Below are 23,876 nucleotides of genomic sequence, written 5' to 3' on the forward strand. Positions count from 1 at the left end.
CTGCGGGGAGCGCGGGGCGCTGCCCGGCTTKGCCCTCGGCTTTCGTGCTGCTAGCTCCCTGCGGCGTTTGGCTTGGGCTAACTCTAACGTGAAAAGCTCCTCGGTGCCTCTTTATGGCCTTTTTAGTCATCGGGTCAGGTACTAGCGGCTCTGGGCTTGATGGTCTGTGTTGCCAGCGCCGCGTGCCCGGGCACGCACGGGCGATGGGAGCTCGGGGCGCTGCAGCAGCGCTCGGCGGAGCGGCTGGTGCGGGGCGGTCTGGCCCCCTCTGGGGAGAAGCAGTGGGGGGAAGTTTCCAAGAGTAACGATTGCAATGAGAGTCCTGAAAAATCAAATAATCCAAAGCCTGCTCTTAAGAATCTCCATTTATTTCCTGTATTTGAATGMAAACTCTTTCTTTGTAAAGGATTAAGATATGCCATATATAACTGTTTTGCTGCTAATGAAAATGTCCCTAGGGTAACTTGAAGCAGGCCTCCTTCTTTCAAGCTTGCTTGAACATGATAGGGAACCTGGTTCCCATTGTGCTTGTAAGGACATCCTGGATACSGGAGGGGTTTGGGAGCAGTAATGCCCATCCTTCAGAGCATGGGGTGCTTCATGACGGTCAGTTTCCTTTGTGAGAACTGCAGTTTTGTATTGCTGTTGAAATGCAGTTTGGTGCGTATGCACTTATTTTTCTCTTTCTCTCTCTCTCTTTTTTTTTTTTTTTCCAATTATTATTAGTCCTCAGGCTCCAGAGATGAAATTCTAAGAGACAAACGTGCCCAAATCCAGTCCCGTGGCCTTCCAAAGCAAAAACCAATAGAAGGAGTTAAGCAGATATTGGTTTTGGCTTCTGGGAAAGGTGGAGTTGGAAAATCAACAACAGCAGGTAGGACTTTTTCATGCAGCCCCTTGTACTTCTGTTGGTTTTTAATACATATCTGAGTATTTTTGTGCTCATTTGTTTTTTTTTTTTTTTGAATTTCATTCAGCTGGAAGCAATGAAACCTATCAGATGATTCCGTGAGTTCTGTTATGCTGTAGTGTGTAAACTTAAAAGGTTTAAAGCTTTATTTCACAGCCCACTTGGATAGGTGTGCTTTTTATTTTATTCCTCTCAGTGGAATTGGTATAAACTCAGTAGCTGATGTTCTTACCTGCATTTTGTTAATCCCACAGGCTGAAGAAGATGAAGTCAATACATGGCCAAGTGTATGACAGCCATGTTAACTATGGTTTTTATTATTATTATTTGTTTTCTATTTTTGCTCATCACTTACTTGTATTAGAGGCAGGGCTATACAGTTGTTGAAACTCACCTTTTTAAAGCATTGGCCAAAATCCATCTATTTACCAGACTAGCCTGTCTGCAAGTCTGGGCTTTTGTGACAATAAAATTATTTCATGGTTCTCTTTCACAGCCAACATCATGTCTTTTTTGCATTCTTCATAGGTGAAGATATTCTGAGAGGCAATCAGAAATGGGTTGTTCTGTTTCTAAATGGGTTGTTCTGCTTCTAAATCTGCTTGAGTTGAGCTTATTGCAACTTCTGGAATATATCCAGAAGTTGCCTCTCCTGTGCTCCAGTTTACATGGGATCTTGCACGTTAGGGCCAACATGAATATTCATGATTAGCTTAGATCCTGTGCTGGACCTCTAAGCTGCCTGTAATACAAAAATAACTAAGTGCAAGAATGAGATGGTAATATTGGATGTCCAGCTAGATACAAAGCTAAATATCCAGCCACATTTATTGCAGGAAGTACTATGGATCATACTATAATTTTCACAAACAATTATGTAGTGAAAAGGCATATAAAGTAGCTTTAAGACAATACATGGAATAACTTGCCTCTTCTGCCCTTATAAAGATAGACTGTAGTTTTGTTATTAGTATGACTGCTACTTATTCCTAGTTTGCTCATTTTCTTGCTTATCTGTGATTGTAACTTTATCTCAGAGCTTCAGAGGATCAAGGAAGTCTCCCCTCTTTGGGTTAAGAGAGCGAGGCGTCTGTTTAGACTGGAAACAAAAAATAAAATCTGTGCATTTTATTAGCTTAGGAGTGAGCAGCCTGTGGGTTTTTATTTATTTATTTATTTATTTATTTTAAGGGAGGGCTGTGTGACCCCTATTTGCCTTATTAATCTCACCTGGGACCCAGCTCTTCAGTACCTTTGTGCTGTTTTCTGGTAGATCAAGGTTGGCTGCTGCTTATGTTTTTTATAAGGCCCTCAATACTGAGATACAGCTATGTGTAAAGAAGGTGTAAGGTTTACTCAGTCAGTCTTTTTTTCTTCTTGACATTATGGTTGAGAAGATAACATCCATGGTTTGGTTGTGCTGAAGTTCCTAGGAGGCTTTCTGACATAGCTGAAGCTGGTAAACCATTAAAAGATAGCATTTTTTTCCCTACAGTAAAGTAAGTATTGGCAGATAAGCAGAAGTTTTAAACTGACAACTGTCTTAAGTGCATTTCCCTTTTTTTTTTTAATAATTACTGGAGATTCTATCAAGGTAGATGAGACTTCTATAATATAAAAAACAAGCAAAATGCATACATKTATGCTTTCTTCCAGAAAATATGTTTTATAGCATATCACAAGAAATCAAAAGATGTGTGCCTGTTTCTTGTCAGTGTGCTTTAACAGTTTAGTGCAGTAATTAATCTCTAGTTTTAAAGTTGACTGGAGAGTGGTAAGGATAATTACAGTAGGGCTGCTTTATTTTCATGTTATGCTGTCTGTATTTTTTAGAAGATATTAAGGAAAGTCTTCAAGATGCCTATTTATTTTTTCTTGAGCAAAATACTGTGTTTTTATTTTGCAATGTCCCTTGAAAACTTAGAGCTGACATTTTTACTGATTAGCATCAGTTTGGTTGCCTGTTAGGAAGCCCTGATGGAGAAGTGAGTGCAGCTGCTACTGAAACTAATAATACTACAGAGGTGCACAGAGCTGTGCACAAAGAGATGAGTTGTTAAAAATACGATGCACAGAATTTATAGTATTTTCTATAAGAAACTGTAGTATCTAAACATATAGGACTTCAGTTCTATTGCATTTAATCTTTTTTTTTCTTCCTTTTTCTTGCAGTAAATATAGCCCTCGCACTAGCAGCAAATGATTCGGTAGGTGAACATCTAATTATCAGCCTTAATTTAAAACAAGTGTGTGAGTCATAAATAAAATGGTTACTGCTGGCAGCAGTCCTATGTATTAAATCAAAGTATTTATGCCATTAGTTAATTTCTTTATTTATTTTTCATGGACTTTTGAGTTTGGATTAATTTGTTTATAGTGTGTCAGTATCATGAATGATTCAATAGCTCTCTTTCTTCTTCTGGGCTTGGCTGTGCTCTTTCCCTTGTGTATCTCTGATTTCAAATGCAATTTGCCTTGATGTGTAGACATACCAGAAGATGCTTGTCGAGGTTGGATACTATTAGATTTTCTTTTTTGTTTGTTTGTTTTCCATTTTGTTTGTTTGTTTTTGTTGTTTTAATGAGTGCCTAACTACATCATTGCCCAGGTTGGTGCTGCAGTTTAGAGAGCAAACAGGCAGCAGGAACCATTCAAATGCTAAAAATGAGGGGTCTTGATGTCCATCTGTTCCTATAAATTAGAAGTAGGTCCACTGAGTCCATACATTGTCGTAAAGGTCAACTCGGAAGCAAACCTTATCTCCTTCAGTGTAAGGATATGTAATATGGGTTTTGCACCCATAAAAGATTAATTGAAAAAGAAGGGGGGGAAAAAAACCCAAATACAAAATAGAATAGCTTAGCCTTTAGAAGAGTATCCTATAAGGATGTTGTGCTGGTCTTCTGAAATATGGTAAAAGCTCAAATTTATTGAGATCTGTCTATAGGGACTGGAGGAAATACAAGTGAAAACAAATCTTTGCAATGAGGCACTACTTTAGAAATTAAATAATCTAGGAATGCATTTTAAGCACAGTTTAGGCATTTGATCATGTAGGTGACATTGATGGCAAATTATTTGACTAACTTGGAAAATATTTCTTAATTAGTGTTGTAATTGAACATGAAAAGCAGTGCTTACAAGTTGGTTGCAAACAAGGTGTCCAAGTAAATAAATGATAAATGTAGCATCTCTGTGACAAGTTAAAATAAACAGTAAGGGAAATAGTGCTAAGTCATGCATTTTGCTGCACACTTCCTGTAGGAATTTCGTAAAAGATAAACTATGTTTCCCTAAAATCAATCATACTTGATAAAAAGTTTTTTATTGAAGTTTTTTATATGCACTGTTTGTAACAGCATCTGATTTAATTCTATGTTATGAAGAGTCTGCTGGAGTAATTTCAGAGAAAAATCTGTCACCTTGAGAAGCAAAACTGCTTGAACGGTTCCTTCTAATTAACTTTAAAATACAGCGTGTGCCATAATTCTTCTATGGAGTGAGGTGCGATCCTGCTGACAGTTCTGTGTTGTGGCATGGTCATTGAGTAGCTCTGTGGAAACCATGTGAACTGATTGCAGAGAACTTTTATTACCAGTTGAATTTCTTTTGTTTGCATCTCATTTTTCATGCAAACAGTTTTGTGTTGCCTGTTTTGTGCATGTATGTGCAGTTGTGGGACTGTGCCTTTTTTTAAGAGTAGAGCTTGATATATAGGTATAACATAAGCCAATTGAACATGGCTTTAAGTGTGATAATGTGATATACCACTTGAGTAGCCCATTGAGACACTTGACTACTAAAGAACAAAAATGGAAGAGATGAATGATTGCAGTTTTTGTTCCTGGAGTCATTTGGAAAGTGAGGGCTTGAGAAATACATTAAATCAAATTGAGCAAAGCTGAGTAAATGTGCAATATGCTAGTCATTTCTGTCGGGAAGTTTACATGGCGGTGTAAAACTGAAGGCCAGACTGCTTGATGTCAATCAGTGCACAGGTTTCTGAGACAGGGAAATTGTGCGATGATATAATGACAAATTTATAAAATGGGTGAATTGCGTAGTCTTAACTTGGTCTCTTTATTTTAATGCAAGAATATCTGTTGTAAATAAAATGATTCTGAGCATCATGTTCATGTTTAACCTTGGGACTTGACTTTGTTGTTCTCGTTTGTGTACTACTATTGGTTCCTATTGACTAGTTTTGTGAGTCAAGATTATAGAATGAGTATCTTTTGCTCCTCTTCATCTGGACTGGAACTGTTTACCCCCAAACTGTAGGGGATCATAATAATGTTTTGCTACGATGAAATGAAAAGAATGTGATCCAGCGTTGACTGGTTTTGTTTGCTTTTTTGTTTTTATAAAACGGAAGCTTTTTTAGGTATTAGTCATGGTCAGAAGTACTAAAGCATCAATAGAGCCTGAGACATGGTCATTGACACAGGATATTGTTGGCAAAGCTCGGATTAAGATTCAAGGGCTTGTCTTGCATGTTAGTGATCAGACTACTTGGCATATTTTCACCCTTGTGGTTACATGGTAAATAATTTAGGCAGTATTTCCTTTAGATATTTAGGAACCATGGATATGATGTCTAGGATAAAGCTTTTATTATTTCTTTTTTTTTTCCTCTTTAATGCAAGGCTGGAGGGACTAGCAGGACAGCTTCTTATCCCTTTCTCAAACACAAAACAATCAGTTCCCTGTGTTGTCTGTTTTAAATGGATTAGGTAGTGTTAAGAATTGTGTTAACTCTTGTGTKTGTACCAAGATCTATAAATCCATACAGTTTTCTCTTTGTGTTAAGAAATAGTGTAAGATTCTACCCTTGTGTCCTATTTTTAATTGCTTACTTAGTTTGACAACCAGTTCTTCTAGATCTTTTGATGTACCAGCAGTCAGATGCACTCCCCCAGGAATGCTTGGGAAGAGTTTTTGGGTTTCATGCCAGGCCGATTCCTAGTCAGCCTGGAATGACTATTTATGAAAGCTGCCTGGCCAGAGACAATTTATTATAGTAGAAACAAGTTGAATTAATAGACGCCAGCAATAATAGGAGCGAGATTGCATGTTTATGAACAGAGTATTTTAGTGAGCAAACACCAGCTGTGCCTGACTAAGGATGGCACCAATCCAGTTGGAGATTGCACGCTTATGCTGTCACGGCGAGGCAGGCTCCTAGTCAGCTTTCTTTTGACTCGCCATTTCTTCCCAAGAAGATTTACTTCTTTTCACTGTAGGATGAAATGATTTTTGTGGTGTGAAGGACAGAGGAGCAAAAAAMCAAAACCATATGGAACAAATCAGTATGTAAGCATAAGCAAATGCCTTCTGCCTGGAGTAGGGCAGCCCGTGATAAAAGGCAAGAATCAGGTTTGAGCGCTCTGGCCTAATTCTGTGCAAGGGGCTTGGGTCAAGCAGGCTTGGGGCCAACATCTGAGCTACATCAGGAGTGATTTTGATCTTGAGGGAGTGCCCTTTGTTTTCCCAAGCCAAGTCCGCTGCTTGTGGAGCGGCGCAGGATGGGGAAAGAGCAAAACGCGGCCTGTGGGGGAGAGAGCGAGCCGGCCCTCTGCAGGGCGAGTGAAATGGGAGAGAGTTAATCATCAGCCAGCGGAAGTGCACCAGCTCCAACAGCAGCCCCATCTGAATGTCACAGGGTGCAGTCAAACAAAACAGAGGGGAAGAAGTGCCCTCCGTGGATATCTGCAAATGTTTAGTATTTATTTATTCATATGCGTATATATAAACATTTACATGTGTGCACACATGTTCTTAAGAAGTTTCTTGCAAGTACATAATAGGTTAYAGTATGAGAATTATGCAGCTGAGTCTTCATGTGAATTCACTGTTGCGATAAAGTTATTGTTTATTATTTGAAAAGTGGTAAACAGCATACATTAATTATTGTTAATATTACATAAAATTCTCTGATTTTCATTGCTTTCCAACCTTCTTTTTTCCCCAAATATTTGGCTCATGCAGTCAAGCTATTTGCATCCAAACTTACTATTTGAATACTGCACTATGAGGTGATTTTATGGTTTATATACATTTGTCTGTTCTATAGAGTAGGAAATATGTTGATGGGGAGAAGCTATTGGATAATCTACATGTTGTTGAATAATGGAATTAAATACGTTGATTACAGTAGATCTAAAGAAATAATTCTGTCTGTAACCATACAGACCTTTGAAACTGCCACGAAAGTAACTTAATTTACTTATCTTTACCTTTTGATTTCCTACTTCCTTGGCTATATTAGGCCGTGTGCCTGTGTTTTTTGGGGGGTACATGAGCTCATGTGTAGTCCTAAATTGGAGATGAAATGTGTTTCCTCTTTATTGAGAGTACCCAACTGCCTCATTCCTATATTACAAAGTAAAAATAGATTGAATATAGGAAGTGCTTCAGGAAAAGTGCCTTGAAAAGAAAGCTGATGCTTTTCTGCATGTTGCTGGTCTTTTGTGTACTATATCAAAATGTCCTGGAGCTTATCAATTTTGTGTTTTTTTTTTTGTCTTATTTCTATCAAGAAAATTGGAGCTCTCTTTTAACGGGAAGATAAATGTGCTCTGTAGCATTTGCTGTTGGATTTTTGTTTGTGTGTTTTATGTACGATGAGTTTTGAGTATATGCAGTTAGAACTGTAAAAGTTTTAAAAGTTTCCATTCATTCATGATTTTTTTGCAAATGCATCTTGTGTTAAGAAATGTGAAAGCGTTGAAATGTTTCATACCAATGAAAGGCTTGAGAAAACAAAACCCTGAGTTGATTAGAAAACTTTTAACCACTATAGTTAGTGGATAGCATGAATGCTTTTTCATGCTGGTTTCTTCATGCTGTCAGATGTAAACAAGGCTGGAGATGTTGGTTAAAGTTGATCAGGGTTATTTGATAATGATAACTCAGCTTGTACACCAGATTAGCAAATGAGGGAATGAAGTTTTGAGAGTCTAATTGTTTTTCAAGTGAAACAAATAATAATAATAAWAAWAAAWCGTATATTACACAGAGACCATTTTACCTTATACTTACTTGGGGAAAATAAGTCTTTGCTGTTTTTAGAAGCATTACATGCAGAATTAGTTACGAGCCTCCATTAATGAAAATTCTCTGGCAAAGCTGGAGAGTGGTATGGAAAGTGGAACATGAATTTGGGATGATCATAAAGGGTTTATCAGTGAGGCAACTGTAAGAACGTGGTTGTGTTTGGGATTTTGGTTTTTTTGGTCATGTAGTTTAAAAGCAGTATTTTATTGAATGTTTTTGAAAGCTTGACTGTAATGTGCAAGGCAGACAAAGATGAATTACCAGTGTCTGATTGTTTAGAAAATTGACTAGAAATTAGTGCCATGTGTTATAGGGGGAAAAAAAAGTGCCAGAGAAATTCTGTAGTTGGCAGGAAGTTAAAAGATCTTCATATGAAGGAAAAATATTTTCACATTGTCCGAGGAGTGAGTATATATAAAACAAGGGTGCTGTTCTGGGGCAGATGGYGGCAAAATTGCAATTACACTTATTTAGCTTTAATCCAATTAGCAAATAGCCTCTTAAATAGTGCATAGCTGACAGTTGGAGAATGAGGGATTAAACGGGGGTTATTCATGTGTTAGTGTGTCAAAAGAGGAATCCAGGGCCTAACCTGATTTTTAACTTGCCTTTTGTCCTATATGTAGCTGCTTRCAATTTGGGATTAACTCTAATTCTGTAACATTAGAAGAGTAAATTGAGAGTCACTGGTTGTGGATTAACAGCAGCTTTGAAGAACTGACACCTTCAGAAAGCTGCAAGTTTGAGCTTTGAAATGGTCTGTAACTCAGGTGAACTGGGAATGCCATCAAATGAAGTCTAATATGAGTAGCTGTACTTTATCAAATAGAGGAGAAAATGTGCCAGAAAAGAGGAGCAAATTTTCCACCCACAACACAGAAGTAGGTGGGGAGAAGTGTGTGTGTTGTCTCTGTGGTCCATGGATTGCATTTATTTAACAAATGAAAAACAAAGCTGATTTCACAGTACTACCTAAAAGTGTGTGTCTTTTTTGTCTTTTTTTCATCATTAACATCTGTACATACAGGAGTTGTCTGTGTTAGACTTCAGCATAAGACTACTACTGTAAAAATAGGGCTCTGTAATTCTGGGTCTTTTTAGGAAAAAGAATATTAAGGAGCTTGCCATATGTCCAGTGATTTAGAAGTACCCTATTAGATTGTATGGGAATGTATTCATCAGTTATCAAAATCCTCAAGAGTTCAAGCTGTTCAGAACTTGCAGTTAACCACCAAAACATACAGGTTTCTAGAAGGTATTTTCAAGTGTAGTAAACTGAAAGATTGATTTGRGCTTTCTTGCAGAACTGGGCAGGTGGAAGGAAATGCACAAATGGGGACRGGAGAACAGCTGGGCTCCGCTTGATTATTCTGGGGGCAGCTGGACAGACTGAATGTCATTTATTAATAGACAACATTATTTTTACACGGAGGAAGTGTAGCTACAAGAAGAAAAAAGGCGAGTTCCATCTAGCTGAATCTATTTGCTAAGTAACTGTGGTGGAGTTGCTTACTGTGCCCTGGAAAAAAGCGTAGGAGCAGAAGGACTTTGACATGCTTGGGTGTGCTCCTGAGCGCTGCACTTCTGTGTGCTTAACCTTTGTATTACTTGCTGAAGAGAAATCCGATTCAGCTTTGGCACGTGATGCATGTGCATAGAATGACAGGGGACATGTGTCCTACAGATTTTTTTTTTGTGTTGGTTTCTTGGCCTTGTCTGTAATTTYGTATTCTCCTGTAATCTTTCTGCCCAAGTAGGTGTGTTTTTGTTTTGGTTTTCCTTTTTCCTTGCTTGATTTTTTCCCCCTCTTCCTTTGAGTTTATTTTCATGCAACAGTACTTTGAAAGGTAGTCATCTGAGCTAGATAATGTTTCAGTTATATGAATGAAAACACGCTAGTCAATAAAATGGGTTTTAAAATATCTTTGAGAATTAAAAGTTATGTCTCCAGTACCTTGCAATTGCAGTCACTATGAGAAATATCCTGGATTGGTGGTGCCATAATGATGCTACAGTAATTAAACTCAAATAAAGAGTTACTGCTGGTCTTCCAGAAGTACTTATGTACTGCTACTTCCAGAAGTACTTATGTACTGCAGACAAAGGGAGAGTGGGCAAAAACAGTGTCCCAGACCTCTGCTTGTGGGGCTGGTGCTTTCTGTATAAGAGGTTGCTTTTGGTGGGGAGGAAATGAACTATTTTTACATAATGTTTTGAATAGCTTGATGAAGAAAAACCTTTCTTAGGCTGTCTTTACCCTAGAGATTTAAAGCTAGAGATTTAAAGATGAGTTTCCRAAAGACTCTGTTCCTGTGTAGGTGTGCACAGCACCAGGCACAAGGGAATGCTTGTGCTTTCACTAGTTTAAGTTTTAGAGACTGGAGAAATCCACGATTTTTTTTTTTCCCCCTGTTTGCAAACTCTCATTTACCATGAACAGAAAGCAATGTGTCTTAAAACCTAAGTTATACACTTGTTCTTGAGGATGTATGTAGATTTTTCTTTAAAAATGTGAGGTTTATTGTTAGCCTGAAAGAAAGATTGGCTCAACTATTTGAAACAATGTCTAAATTTTCAAAAGCCTCCTAGGTAACTGAAAGATACTTTTTCTTCTCCCTTCTCTCCGATATTGGCACTCCTGCCAAATCCCAGGAATATGTAGCCTGTAGTGCTGAAGATCATGCAGTATCCAAAAGATCACGAACCCGATCTAATTGATTTAGACCCTCCTAAATCCTCAGTCCTTTCAGGCTAAAGAGAGAATTGAGAGGGCTGTAGGGTCGTTGTAGTCAGTAGATATTTATGATGCTTGTGTGTGTTGGGGTGGGGGGGACATGGATAAACCCTCCAAACTTGTGGTGGAGAAAATGTCAGTCAGGTTGAAAACAGTTGGTAKTTTTTTCTGCAAATATTTGCTTCATTTTGGAGGTAATTAGGTAGCAGAGCCCTTAGATGATGTTTTGATGGGTTCGATTAGCGGCTGACAGATAAAAAGACTGAGTCATGAATCTTTATAATCTGTTAAAATATGCGTTTTGTCAAAGAACAAAGAAGCTCTAATGCTGTTGATGCCTTTCAAATTTAACATAAAAATGGGGCTTTACAATCGCTTAAATTGCAGCTTTCGTACATTAGGCAAGCAGTAGAGTGATTTGTCAGTGTAACTTCTGAACTTTTTTTTGTGCATATTAGAAAATGTTATAAACAGGTATTGAAAACTACATCAAATCGTCCATGTGGTTATATATATTTTTCTTCATTGAAAAAGAAGAAAGTATATTGAATCACTAAAGCCATAGTTGGTTGAATTTGGTAACCAAATTAGATTTTTTAAACGTATATATTATGTTTTACATTTTCTCTATTTTTTAGTTTTTCAGCTATAAAACTTCAGATGTGGTTGGGTTGTGTGATGTAAATTTGTTATGTTAAATTGCTTAACAATTATGTTAAAAATGTTTTCTTAATTAGTAGCCTGAGTATCTGGGGTTTTAAAATGCAGGTACATTTCTGCTTTAAAAAAAAAAAAAAAAAAAAAAAAAAGAAAAAAGCTTGAGAAGTTTCTTGGACCTTATTGTGATGCAATTAAGTATATTGATATTTAAAAATGCTATTTGAGGATAGAGACACTGCAGACCTGCAGGAAATGGCTTTTTACGCTCCAGCCACAAATTGGATAATTATCATTGAGCCTTTATCTTTGTCTTCATCTTCCCTATAAAAAACTGTGATGTTAAATGCCTTAATGTCATATCACATGACTAAATACAAAATATAACTTTTGGAATGTAAGCAGTGAACCTCATTGCTGGAAAAGCTCCCATTTCCTTAGTAGGTTTTGAAAGAAATCCCCTTGCAAATTTTGCAAATATTGAATCCAGTCAGCTTTTAATACTGGACAAGGTAGATGGTCAGCTTTTTAAAGAGCTGGCTTTTCAACTCTTAGTTTGCAGAACTGGTGGAGTATCTTATTATGTGTGTAGGAAAAAATACTTGGTTTTGGTGAAATATGTATGTGTATATACATTTTTTTAAAAAAAGCATGTGGAAATGAATTTTCTAAGTCTAGAGTACATAGTTGAAAGAACTTGTGTTAGAGGTCTGTCTAATGTACAGTATGTGGTTGAATATTCCCATATTTTTAGCATTCTTTTATGTAAACACATATAAATGAATGTCTTAGGTATATAAATATCAAGATATTTAGCAGAGGTTGACTCTGGCACTTATGTGGTAAACTACATAAAGATCAAAATACGCAAGAAAAGAGTATCTCTGAAAGTTTGCTTTACTGATAATTCTGGAAGTAAAAAAGATATTTTTATAAGCATCTTTTTTGCCCTACACAGACAAAAGAAGTTGGCTTGCTTGATGCAGACATATATGGGCCTTCAATTCCGAAGATGATGAACTTGAAAGGAAACCCAGAATTAACACCAAGTAAGTGGGAAGTGATTTTTTGTTGTGTTTTCCTTGTACCGGGATGAGCATTGACCACTCATTGAGGCTTCTGTGGAGGGACACAGGAGAGAGACAAACAGAAGATGAAGACTTAATGTAACTGCCTTTATTATATTAATGAGATCTTTTCAAAGCTGATTTTCTGGAGGAGGATTTATTACTAATAATTCTGGAAAAGGTAACCAGGAAAGGAATGAGGGAAAACGAAAAGAGGGAGTGAGAACATGTGTTGATTCCAACAGTACAAAAATGGGCTGCAGCAACAAAAGGACAGCACCATTAATTTTTTTTTCTTGGGATACTATGGCTCAGTAAAAGGGAAATGGTGTATTCCTTGCACTTTTTCCTGCCAATTTGTGTAGCTTCATTGATATTGTTTGAAAATATCCATTGGTAACTAGAGATTATTTGTTAMTGTTTAGTGTTGTAGTGGCTGTTATTCTGTATATTCTTATTTAATATAAAACATGGCAAATAAGAGGGTTTTTCTTTTGAGAAAGTCTCTTTTGAGGGTTACATGAAATATCCTGTCTTCCTCATGCTACTAATGCTTACACTGCATAAAGTAGTGTATTTTTACTTACAGTGGCACTCCGTGTGCACAAAAAGAATTATGCTTGTACAGACAGCTGTCAAATTTCTGTGTTAAACTTTCCATGTAAAAATAATTGAACCCTCTTGTGTATCATCAACAGAATTTGATTTACCGATACACATTAAAGTATCCTTACATTCTCTTGCCCTCTGAGCCCTGTTGAGAGTATGTCATGGAGAGTGTGTATTTTTTTTGTGACAGGTTTTGTTGCTATGAGATTTATCTTTGAAATGAGTTTTGTATTACAGATATCAGAGCAGCTGTATTACAGTGTCTTCCATATTTGTCTTTTTCTTTTCCTTCTCACCTGATGGAGAGGTGAGATATATCATTTACAGATCCTTGTTCACTTCTTTCACAAATAAGATCTTGTGAAAATTTGTACTTCGAGATTTTTCCSCCTCACTGCCTGGCAAATTGATTAGGTAGTTCTGGAAAAAAATCTCATCAACTTTGACATATATTCGATCAACTCAGATTTTGGCTGATATGGAGATGATATGGTTATGAAAACAGGRATTTGTGAGTTTTGAGGGCTCTTACTTTAATTGGGTAAGTTTGCAAGGAAATGAGGAAAATGACAGGTTAGCTTCTTTGAGTAACATTGTGTGCTTATATATAGATATATGAACATTTAATTTTGGTAAAATCTGGCATTAGCCATACTCTACAAATTTCATACTAATTTTTCAAGAATAAAATGTAAAAATATATATGAAAAAAGTTTTAAACAGTAATTGAACATATATATATATAGTAATGCTGTGGATTATCAATGCATGTATAGCAATTTCTAGGTTGAATTGAAAATTATTTTTTAAAATAGCATGGCAGTCCAAAACCCTGTTTAACGTCTGTTGCTATCTTCAGTATGAGGCCTCGGGAAGATGAAGAACATCCTTCTTTGTGAATCCTTAAAATAATCCTAAGAGRTACTTGAGTGTTCTTGCATACACAGATTTCTATTTCTTTCCTTACGTGAAAAAAAGGGATTAGGGATGCTTGGTACCACACAAGATAAATCTGTGCAGCAATTATCACATTTCAATAGAGAATGTTATAGTTGCGTTGTAATTTAAGCATTCTAAATGAATTGGTAGTTCTTAGGGAGGAGAAATCTGTGTAAATGGGAATAGGTTATTAATTTGATTTTTCAAATTTTAGTGAAAGTCTGACARCGTTTAGTAGAGCATCAGTCAAAATAGAGTGAATGGTCCTGAAAATATTAGTTAAAGATTCATAATGGAATTTAATTAGATATWGGATCATTACCTAATTATGGAATAAATATTAATACCACCTAAAATATATAGAGAGGTGTCACACAGAGAACAAAAGCATTTCTTCTACTCTTTCCCCAGATGATTTATGTAAATGCTGTTTTCTGGCTTAGTGAGCTGCTTTTTTATCTCCATTTCTTGTCTACCTGGTTTTCCTGATTTATTGTCATGTTGTTCTATGTCTTGGGTGGTCCTCCTTTCCCGGAGACAAGTCGGTCCTTTAGATAACATGAATCTCTGCAAAGGTTTTGTATGTCAGGATAGGAGCTGGGAATCCAACGTTGTGCTGTTTCATCCCCCTAGCTATAATGAATTACAAGTATCCACCCAAATTGACCTAATAAAGCTTCTGATCCACTATAGATGACCTTTTTTGGCTCTGTGAGGATCTGGAGACTTCTAAAAATGGAGGCTATTTTCAAGATTAGAAGGAGGAAATATGTGGTGTTTAAAAACTAGTTCTGTGTGTTCTTCCTAATCTAACAGCATTGTTTACTAATATGACAGGGATGCAACTAAATTGCTGTGTTTACCTGTGCCGGGCTTGCCTTTGAAGTATAATATTCCACCAGACAGTTAGATCTTTTGCTATTAGATAGGACTGATGATACAATATCTGCAAAACAGTTCAGTACAGTTTAGTTAATGAAGAATTTTGCACAGCATATTGCCTCTGCAGGCTATCAGGAGGAAAAAATGATGAAAACTTAACTCTAGAAAAGGTGTTGTGTGGCTGACAGGATGCAAAAAGCAAATTTGCTGGAAAAAAATCTTTTTTTAATGCAATCTTTTGTTAAAATGAATTGCATTGTGAGAATTGAGTAATGTTTGATTCTTATTGGCAGCACGTTTAGGTGTTTGTGATGGCTTCATGGTTAGATTAACACTGCTAGAGTGGGATGTAATGGGAACTCTCAACCTTCCTTGTGTGGAGCTGTTTGAGCTTACGAATTACTGTACCTTAGGGGCAATCCTGTAAATAAATTTATAGCAGAGTGTGAAATCAAACTTGAAGTCTCAATTAGTCTGTCACTTGCCATAGAATATTCTGGCCTTCTGGCATAAGCAGTTAGAATGATTACTGGATTTTAAAAATTTGTAACACTCTGATTAATGTTTAAGTGACAGCATTCCTTGCCCTCTGACATAGCTGGTGTCAGTGTTTCATTCTGGCATGCCCTGCAGCCCTGCTGCAGCCCTCCATGCTAGTAGCTTTTTCCTTTTTTCCTCCTACTACCATTTCTTATAAGTCATTGTGTGTGGAATTTAGTTGCTTTTGCATCGCAAACTAGTACTGTTTAAAACACTATAGGGTATAGTGTCTGGCTTCCAGACACCTCTTGGAAAGTATGGCCCTTCCATATATCCTCTGTTAGATCTGCTAGCCCTGTACAGATCCTTCTCCTAGTGCATCCAGAGTGGCGTGAGACATCTGTGTTCAGGCACGTGAAACCCACTCTCTGTGTTACTACTTTCCCCTTCCTGTCTTATGTTCTCTTTTTCCACAGTTTAAGGATATATGTTTTCTGTATAGCTGCTGAAGCAGTCTACAAATTTTGTTTATTATTTTTCGTTGTGATTGTTGGAAATCTTTTGTTTAGTCCTGTGTAGACTGAAGCCTTTGTATCTTGGACTGGAACRTGAATTGTCCTGCTGTGGAATGGTGGCTTTTGTGACTAAAATAGCCAGCGAGTAAATTTCCTCGGTCTCTTCAATATAACTGCTTACTGTGATTAACAGAAGGGGCTGTGTAAATTGGAATCCTAATTGAGATGGAGAGAATCTGCTGCAGTCACTGCAGCATGAAACTGTGCACAGCTTAAGGCCAGTTGATACAGAAATATGAGATTTCTCAAGTGACCAGGCTGGGAACGTTATAGGTTGGACTAGATGTATAGCACGTTAATTGAGCTCTGTAGATAATCTTGTTTAATGTAGAATCATAGAATCATAGAATGCCCAAGGTTGGAAGGGACCTCAGAGGTCATCTAGTCCAACCCCCCTGCTCACGCAGGGTCACCTAGAGCACRTGGCACAGGGCTGCATCCAAGCGGGTTTTAAAGATCTCCAAAGAAGGAGACTCCACAACCTCTCTGGGCAGCCTGTTCCAGTGCTTTGTCACCCTGACAGTGAAGAAATGCTTCCTTAAGTTCCTGTGGAACTTCCGATGCTTCAGTTTGAAGCCATTTCCTCTAGTCCTGTCCCTGCCCACCACTGAAAAGAGGCCGCTGGGATGTACTGGGATCAAGAGGGTGTTCTGCCCTGTGTCATTCCTGACCGGCACGGCAGCTTTGGGTTTTGTTGTGCTGTATGTCCTGGGTGCATCAGCAGTGAGACCTCACTGAGAYGTGGAGGAGGTGGAACTTTGCAATTTGTCATGAAAACTTCCACTAATTGTGAGCTGTCTAAAGAGGAGCAGGACCTTTAGCTTCTGTGTTAACCAACCTGTTAAAATTTTGATAAATATATGCAGAGAAGCTACTGTGTGGCTTTTATTTAAATCAAATATTGCAGAAGAAAGGAACACTTAGAATTATTTGCTGTTCAAAAGTATTCTTTTAAATCCGCRAACACCATTTTAATGCTTAGATGTGTCATGCTAAAATGCTGTTCAAAGACTTATGTGTTACAAGCAGTACATAGTGCAACCTTCTGCAGCCTTTCGGTGCATATCATTTTTGCGTAGCTTATTTTTTTCTTTTTTCTTTTTTTTTTTTTATAATTCACATATATTTCAGAGCATCGAATATTTGAAAATACCCAATTCAGCAGTGCCCTGGAAGCATGTAGGCCTCCTAGATACTTGTCAGCAGGGCAGAGAYGATCTTTCTAGCACTGGAGATGTTCTAAGTGGAGCCACGGCCGTGTTAGAGCGCCCGTCCTTGGAGGAACTCGGCACAGGCCTCCAGGCTGCAGGGTGCTGGAAAGAGCTGCAGTGAATTCCGCTGTCTTTGGGATTCGCCCACCTGCTGAGTGCGTAACACTTCCCTTGCCCCCATTGCATACTGTGAGGCCAACACTTGTTTGGGGCACYTGCTTATATTGAGTGTCCCAGAAATGGGGCCTGTGTCAGTATTAGAATGAAGAAAGCGGAGGTAGCTGCACTGTGAACATTGCCCTTAAGTTGCAAGGGCTTCTGTGCTGGCACTTTCTTTGGTTTTGTAATTTGTTTGGAACTGTTTGGAAATTGGTATACAAAGGTCAGTTGGGTTTTTTTAAGTGTAGAATCATACTATTAGTCTTCCTTTTGACCTTCTGGTGGACTTTACTGTTGTCACATCTTAAAAAGGTCTTGAGAGCACTATCTGCTCCAAGTCCACTTAGGTGAGAACAAATGGGTTCAATTTTGTGCTAGGAGCTGAAGCAGTAACAGAAACATGACTATCCTTGAAGCGAATAGTAGATAATTCAGTATTAAAAAAAAACTTTCACTGCTCTATTTTAACTAGACTCCCATGTTCAGTGTCAACAGTATTCTTTAAAAAGTGTTTAAATGTCTTCAAACCTACACAGGTGGTGTATATTTGATGTTCACCAAACTATATTACATTCAGCTCCTAACCTTCATATTTTACAGTTTTATTTCTTTTTTTTAGTTCCCTATATTGCTGTCTTACACTTTGTATGCCMTTTCTGCTTCATGTTGCTATCAGTGGAGCCGGTGGATTCATAGGGACCTGCTGTCCCCTTGCATAGGTACATCACTGAGAACTTCTCACACCACTCTGAGTGATGCAGATTGTGTGACTTCTGGTGTATGAAATGTCCTATTTGTGGGACAACATTCATTGCCTGGAAAAGCATTATGAAGTTCAGCTAAATGACCTTGTAATGTAGGAGAAGGAAAGGATGCTTGGACTTCATTGCTCTGTTAAAGTGACCAGTTTAGCTGCTTTCCAGCTGTATTTCTGAAAAGTGTAAATGCAGACCCGACTCTACTAAGGTCATTGTAGCAGACAGGTTTTAACTCTTTCTCTATAAGTTTCTTATGATTACTACATGCTGATGTAGCTAAGGAACATAGGGTATTACATCTTGAATGCTGCCCTTCAACCTCCTCTACCTCCCTGCGTAATTTATTTGGACAAGATAAGCTCCAAAAGACTACATAGGACACAATCTTAATAGATTTGTATTTCTCCTTTTTTATTTTTTTTTTCTCTCTTCTGCAGTGGAATAAGGTAGAATTTTATTTCTACGACACAGCTAGTTTAGTGCTTTCCTCCCATCCTCTGAAGGAGGAAGGTGCTATACAGTTGTGTGGGGTTTTTTTTGTTTGTTTTTTTTTTTTTCTTCCTTCCAAGTACTTGCACAAAGGACCTTATATGTGTTTAGAAGTATAGTGTTTCAGAAATAGGTTTCTGTTGCTTAAAAAAAAAAAAATCTGTTTCTGCCCTTCTGGATTCACCATGATAGCAAAACTAAAACAAAGGCTTAAAGATTAATTAAAATCAGAGAAGCAATGAATGTGCTTTAAGAATCTAAAGATTCTGTAGGATTACATTGCCTATGTTAAGCTTTTGAGAGCTGGTTAACTCAGGCTGAGCAAAGTTCTTGATCAGTTGTACCGTTTTCTTAGATATATCCACAGATCGCTTAGAGTTTTCCTGATCAGTTTAAGAAGAGACATGACTTAATTTTGGAAGCTGGATGGACAGACAAGCAACTTTGTATATCAAAAGTTTTGCAGGTGCATCTTAAGTAAAACTAATAAGATATCCTTCTAGGGAGGCGGATGCCTTTCAAGATAGCTGCAGGTTCTGGAAATATCTGAGTAAGGGAAATMTTTATCAATGAGGAAAAAATGGGCTTGTAGATTCTCTTCCCATCTGAATCCCATATTCAGATTCTACTTTTAGAAATCTATTTTTATTGTGTGTTCTCAGAGTTGGTTCTGAATCTATATGGTAGGCATTCGAATAACAGCGAGGGAAGTGTTAAAGAGAGACATTACTGAGATCTCATAAAGCTAAATCTTTGCAAGTTATGCCCTAGAAAATCTTCACCAGACCCAGGATGAATGCCTGTTTCTTTTGATGATGCCAGGTTGATAACCAGACCCCACTTGAGCGCTGTAGGTGTGAGGTAGTCTTAAGCAAGCCCTTCGGCAGTAGGCAAACAGTAGGGAGCTTTGCTGTATTTTGTATTACTTTGAAAATATGCAGAACATTTCGGCCAGTATATATAGCAGGTTGTGAATTGCCCTTGTGCACTTCCATAAATCTGATTAAAGCTTGCTGCTCTGACAGTTTATGCCTCTTCTTGTAAAACAAAGTAAGTAAAATCCAGTTTTCATGAAGAGTTTTTGTGCTGCTGAGAAACACTAGACACTCTTTAAAAAGAGAGTCTACGCCTGTTTAGCTGCCTTGTAGGTCAGTGATCAGGTGCTGGGAGCAATAGTCCTCTTAGGGGTGCATGAGCTGGAAACCTGTGCAGGGAACGTGTCTTCTGTGAAGGCACTACATCTGTCTGTGCCCTATGGAGAAGCAGCTCTCCCAGCAGGTAGTGGATATTYCCATGATGGATACTGGTTACTCGACTGCCTCACTTGAGATGAATTGAGAAGCTGCAATACGTTTYGGTGAACTTTCTCAGACTTTCTGTGTCTTTTCCATTCTTCTTTTCTACTTTCTGGTCCTCTACTGATCAGTTAGCATTGGCCTGTGCTTTTTTTCTGTCTGTTTTTGCTTATAATTGTTCCTGTTTCATGATGAAGATGAAGCAGTCCTTAATGTTGCAATGATATATGTTGTTGSAGTTTTAGATATATTTGTAAACGCTCTCACAATGTGCAGTCATTTTTCTTAATGCTGCAAACATTGGGGGTTGTGCTGATGGGCATGTTGCTTAGAGGGATGCAGCAGCACCAGCTTCTAGAGATGGCCCCAGGCTGCTGAAGTTCAAACGTCTTCAGGCTTCTCATCACAAAAGCATCTTACTGAGTAGAGAATAAGTGAGACTGCTTCCCGGAGATGTGATTAGATAATAGCAGATTAATTTTATTTTCATGAAATAATTCTACCAAAACCAAGCMGTGACTAAAAGCTGGAAAGAATTATGAAATGTTGTCTTGGCCTAGTTCAGTATATCAGTCCAAGCCCATCTCTCTTCCAGTAAGTTTCATAGTCTCTCCTAAAGATAAGAAAACAAGCAAGTGATTTGTTTTGTTATTATTTTGTCATTTTTAATTTGTAAACCAGAACCTTGTGAGCAGAAAATCTGCATCTGATTTATTTTCAGACATATTTCTATGAAATAAAATGGCTTGAATGCTGATTTATTGATTACTTGAAAGATTTCGCCTGTATTTTGAGCTGTTTTAATTTGGGTGCTCAGGTGTTATTTCATGTAAATTTGGAGTTCAACTTGTACTGTTAAGTTCACACTACTTTGTGTGTGTATTTGTGCACATGTATATATATGTACAAATGCACATACACCATTAACCATTTGTTAAAATGTGTGTTGTGATTTTGTTTATTGACAGAAGTATCTATTCTGTATTTTGCTGGTGTATGATCTTACAGTGAGTGAGATTGAAATAAAACTCGTTTTGTGTGTGTGAGCCATTCTGAGGAGAATTGAACTTTGAAAATGCTACCACAAGAGAGAGGTCGGGGCTGTTTTCCAATGCATTGCTCTAGGGCTTTTTTGCTTTTTTTGCTTCCTGTTTGCTGTCCCCCAGCAGAACAGTTACACTATTTCCCTCCTTTCTTCCTGGCACAGAGAAATGTAGCAGTAAGTATGGAGCATGGCAACAGCATTACCTTTGCAATGTCTGAAAAAAGCTGCTTTTGTTCTTGTGGAAATTTCACCAGTCCTGCAGACTTTGTGCCCTCTGGAGAATTGGAGACTTCTAACCCTGAGCTGCCCCAGTGTGGTGCTTAGCGGGGCCTTTATTTGCTCTCCCTCTTGTGGGGTTCCAAAGCAGACTTTATGGAGAGCGAAGCATTCCCCAAAACCCTTGTGAAAAGGAACTTCTGATGCACAAGAGTATTGACTAACATAGTTTAAAAAAAAATGACATAGCACTGCGAGAATTTGTGACTTTGTTCTCATGTAAATGACTCAGCATTTACAAAAATATTGCAGCAATAGAAGCTGCCAATAAGTGGTTTATGCCTCACAGCATGAGGAATTCTTATAAACAGCTCAAGTCTGGGTTTTGGCAGCACAAAGTGACATTGAGTTACGAGCAAATACACTGTTATGCTGGCAAGAATTGAAAAGTACCAGAAAATGTTGCAAGACTCCAGATCTCACAATAGTTGTACATCTTGGCAGAAGGGGAAGATGCTCTAAAATTTTGTGTAAGCTTATTTTTTCATAAATTTCAGGGACTTTCTTTGCTTTTGTTTCAGAAAATCTAATGAGACCTCTTAAGAACTATGGCATTGCTTGGTAAGCATATTTTTTAATATAAATCTTAACTTCTTTAGATACATATACTTGGTATCATGTTGGAAAGCTAAGTTTTTTATTTACTGTTTCAGTATGTCTATGGGTTTTCTGATAGAAGAGACTGCTCCGGTTGTGTGGAGGGGGCTCATGGTAATGTCTGCCATTGAGAAATTGCTGAGGCAGGTAAGGAGTGACTCGAGATGTTGTTTGCATAATAAACAAATAACTGATATTTGCAGTTGTATTTCAGATTGAACAGATATTTGAAATGTATTTGGCTGATATGTAAGTGTTCACATACTGTTTCATACAGTGGTGAGGAGCATTTTGTTGTTGGATCTTATGGGCTTGTATTGATAGACTTTTGGATGTGCCAGTGCAYCAAGGATTTATTTTCTCCAGGTTGTTAGTCAATAAGAGGGTTTTCACTGGAGGGCCAAATGGCACAAATCTATATATGGAAGCCTGATAGAACTCATGAACATAAATGCTGTTTGCATGCTTCCTTGCTTATGAGACTTTAATAATTTGGGCAAACCATGAGGGATATTCTTTGAAAGAGAGATCCTGGATGCTGTCTCAAGTGAACTTAGGTCAATGTTTTGGTACTGATACAGTGTTTTCAGTGGTCCCTAGTCAGTAACAGTTCCTTTGACCTACCGGGTTTCATGGCCTTGGAGTGCGACTTCCTTGGCCATTGGAACTGGTGGTTGAAAGGCAAATTAAAATGTTCTGGGTTATTCTTTTCACTTCATTGCCTGTGTATTGTAAGTATTTATTATGATTTATAAATATGACTTTCACTTAATCCATTCTGATAAGCAGATCTGATCTTCAGGTGAGGGAGAGTTTATACCTGAGTAGGCCCTTCACAGCTCTTCTAGTTCTTCTATGCATTAGGTAACTGAACCACCTCAGACTGCATTTCTTTTCTTTCTATGGCATTTTTTTAATGCAATTGTAAAAGTTGTGTTATTTGGAAATCACATAGGTGTTGGAATGTAGCTTTGCATATTCAGAGCTGTACTGCCTTAAGTGCTTGTTTATTCACTGGGGCTAGGGATGCTTTGATGGCATTTGACATGAGACAGCTACATGAAAATTATTAGATACTATCTCTGCGTAGTGCAGATAGATCGTTAGTTAATAAATTTCCTGGCATATGGAAGCAGGGTGGCTTCTTTATTTCTTGACAGAATTTATTTTCCTGTTATTATGGGTAGATCTGTGAAGTGCTAATGAGACAAACAGCTGAAAGAAATGCATTAAGGTCGCATGTGTCGCATGTTTAGACTTTGTAGTGGCCCAAATTGTTCATGGCTGGCATCTCTTCCAGGGACTTAATATATACAGCTTGGAGATCACTCAAGTTCTATTTGCCTTGTGTATATCCCTCCAAATCATATGTGCTCTTAATGGCAGAGTGCTGTTTTTTCCCGAGACTTTAGAATAGAGGCAAGTGCTACCCTACGTAGGCCCACGTCCATCAGAAAGGAAGAGCCTCTGTCAAGACTTGACATTTGAGACCGTGGGGCGCGGTCACTGTGGAAGGCTGCTCCAGGCCCGCCATGTGCTGCCCATGTGCAGCGTTGAGAAGGCTGCAGAATTTAAAACCTGAAACGCAGAGCGGAAGGCAGCACCTGCCCCGCTCGCATGCCAGGGCCTGGGAGATGAAGGGCTTGCTGCCGGCGCCGTGGGCTATTCCTGTGACCGTGCCCGTGTGGAGGCCTGTGCCAGCGGCCCTGCGCGCGGTGCCCATCCCGCCGCCCAAAGAGCTGCTTGCGCCTCGGCGGGAGCCGCCCTGGCTGTTGGAGCGAGACGGGTCCCTCGGTGCTGGCAGCATTAGTGATTTGCCTGACTTCTTGTAGGAAGCACCAACAAGTTCTAACGTACAAATGTTTTTTTTAAAAAAATGAGTAATAAATTAACACATACTATTTTGGTTCTAAAGATTTTAATCTCCCTTCTAGCATAGTTACTAGGTGGTCTCCAGAGTGGATTAACTTTAGCTAATAGAACTGTAGCCTGAGTCACCTAAATGAGAGCACCACAGCACGTGACAATGTTTTTAAAGATGGCAGCATTATGTTGTATATTGTAAATGCTTTTTTGATCTTTTGAGGACTCTGAAATTGATCTTTTTATTTCAATCTGTTGCTGATTGGTCTTAATC

The 23,876-nt window shown here is 38.2% G+C and overlaps 1 protein-coding gene across 1 annotated transcript in view; it reads left to right on the plus strand.

The window, feature by feature from the left end:
- The first annotated feature begins 159 nt into the window (after positions 1–159).
- Positions 160–23,876, plus strand: part of NUBPL (nucleotide binding protein like) — a 72,055-nt gene continuing 48,338 nt past the window's right edge. The window contains exons 1-6 of the mRNA XM_026051846.1: positions 160–246; positions 727–874; positions 3,083–3,117; positions 12,316–12,406; positions 21,664–21,703; positions 21,796–21,886. Of these exons, the coding sequence (XP_025907631.1) occupies positions 160–246; positions 727–874; positions 3,083–3,117; positions 12,316–12,406; positions 21,664–21,703; positions 21,796–21,886 (492 nt within the window). The remainder of the gene's footprint in view (positions 247–726; positions 875–3,082; positions 3,118–12,315; positions 12,407–21,663; positions 21,704–21,795; positions 21,887–23,876) is intronic.

The sequence above is a fragment of the Nothoprocta perdicaria genome, unplaced genomic scaffold, assembly GCF_003342845.1.
Source record: "Nothoprocta perdicaria isolate Ctin4 unplaced genomic scaffold, notPer1 scaffold_8, whole genome shotgun sequence".
In the NCBI taxonomy this organism is placed as follows: Eukaryota; Metazoa; Chordata; class Aves; order Tinamiformes; family Tinamidae; genus Nothoprocta; species Nothoprocta perdicaria.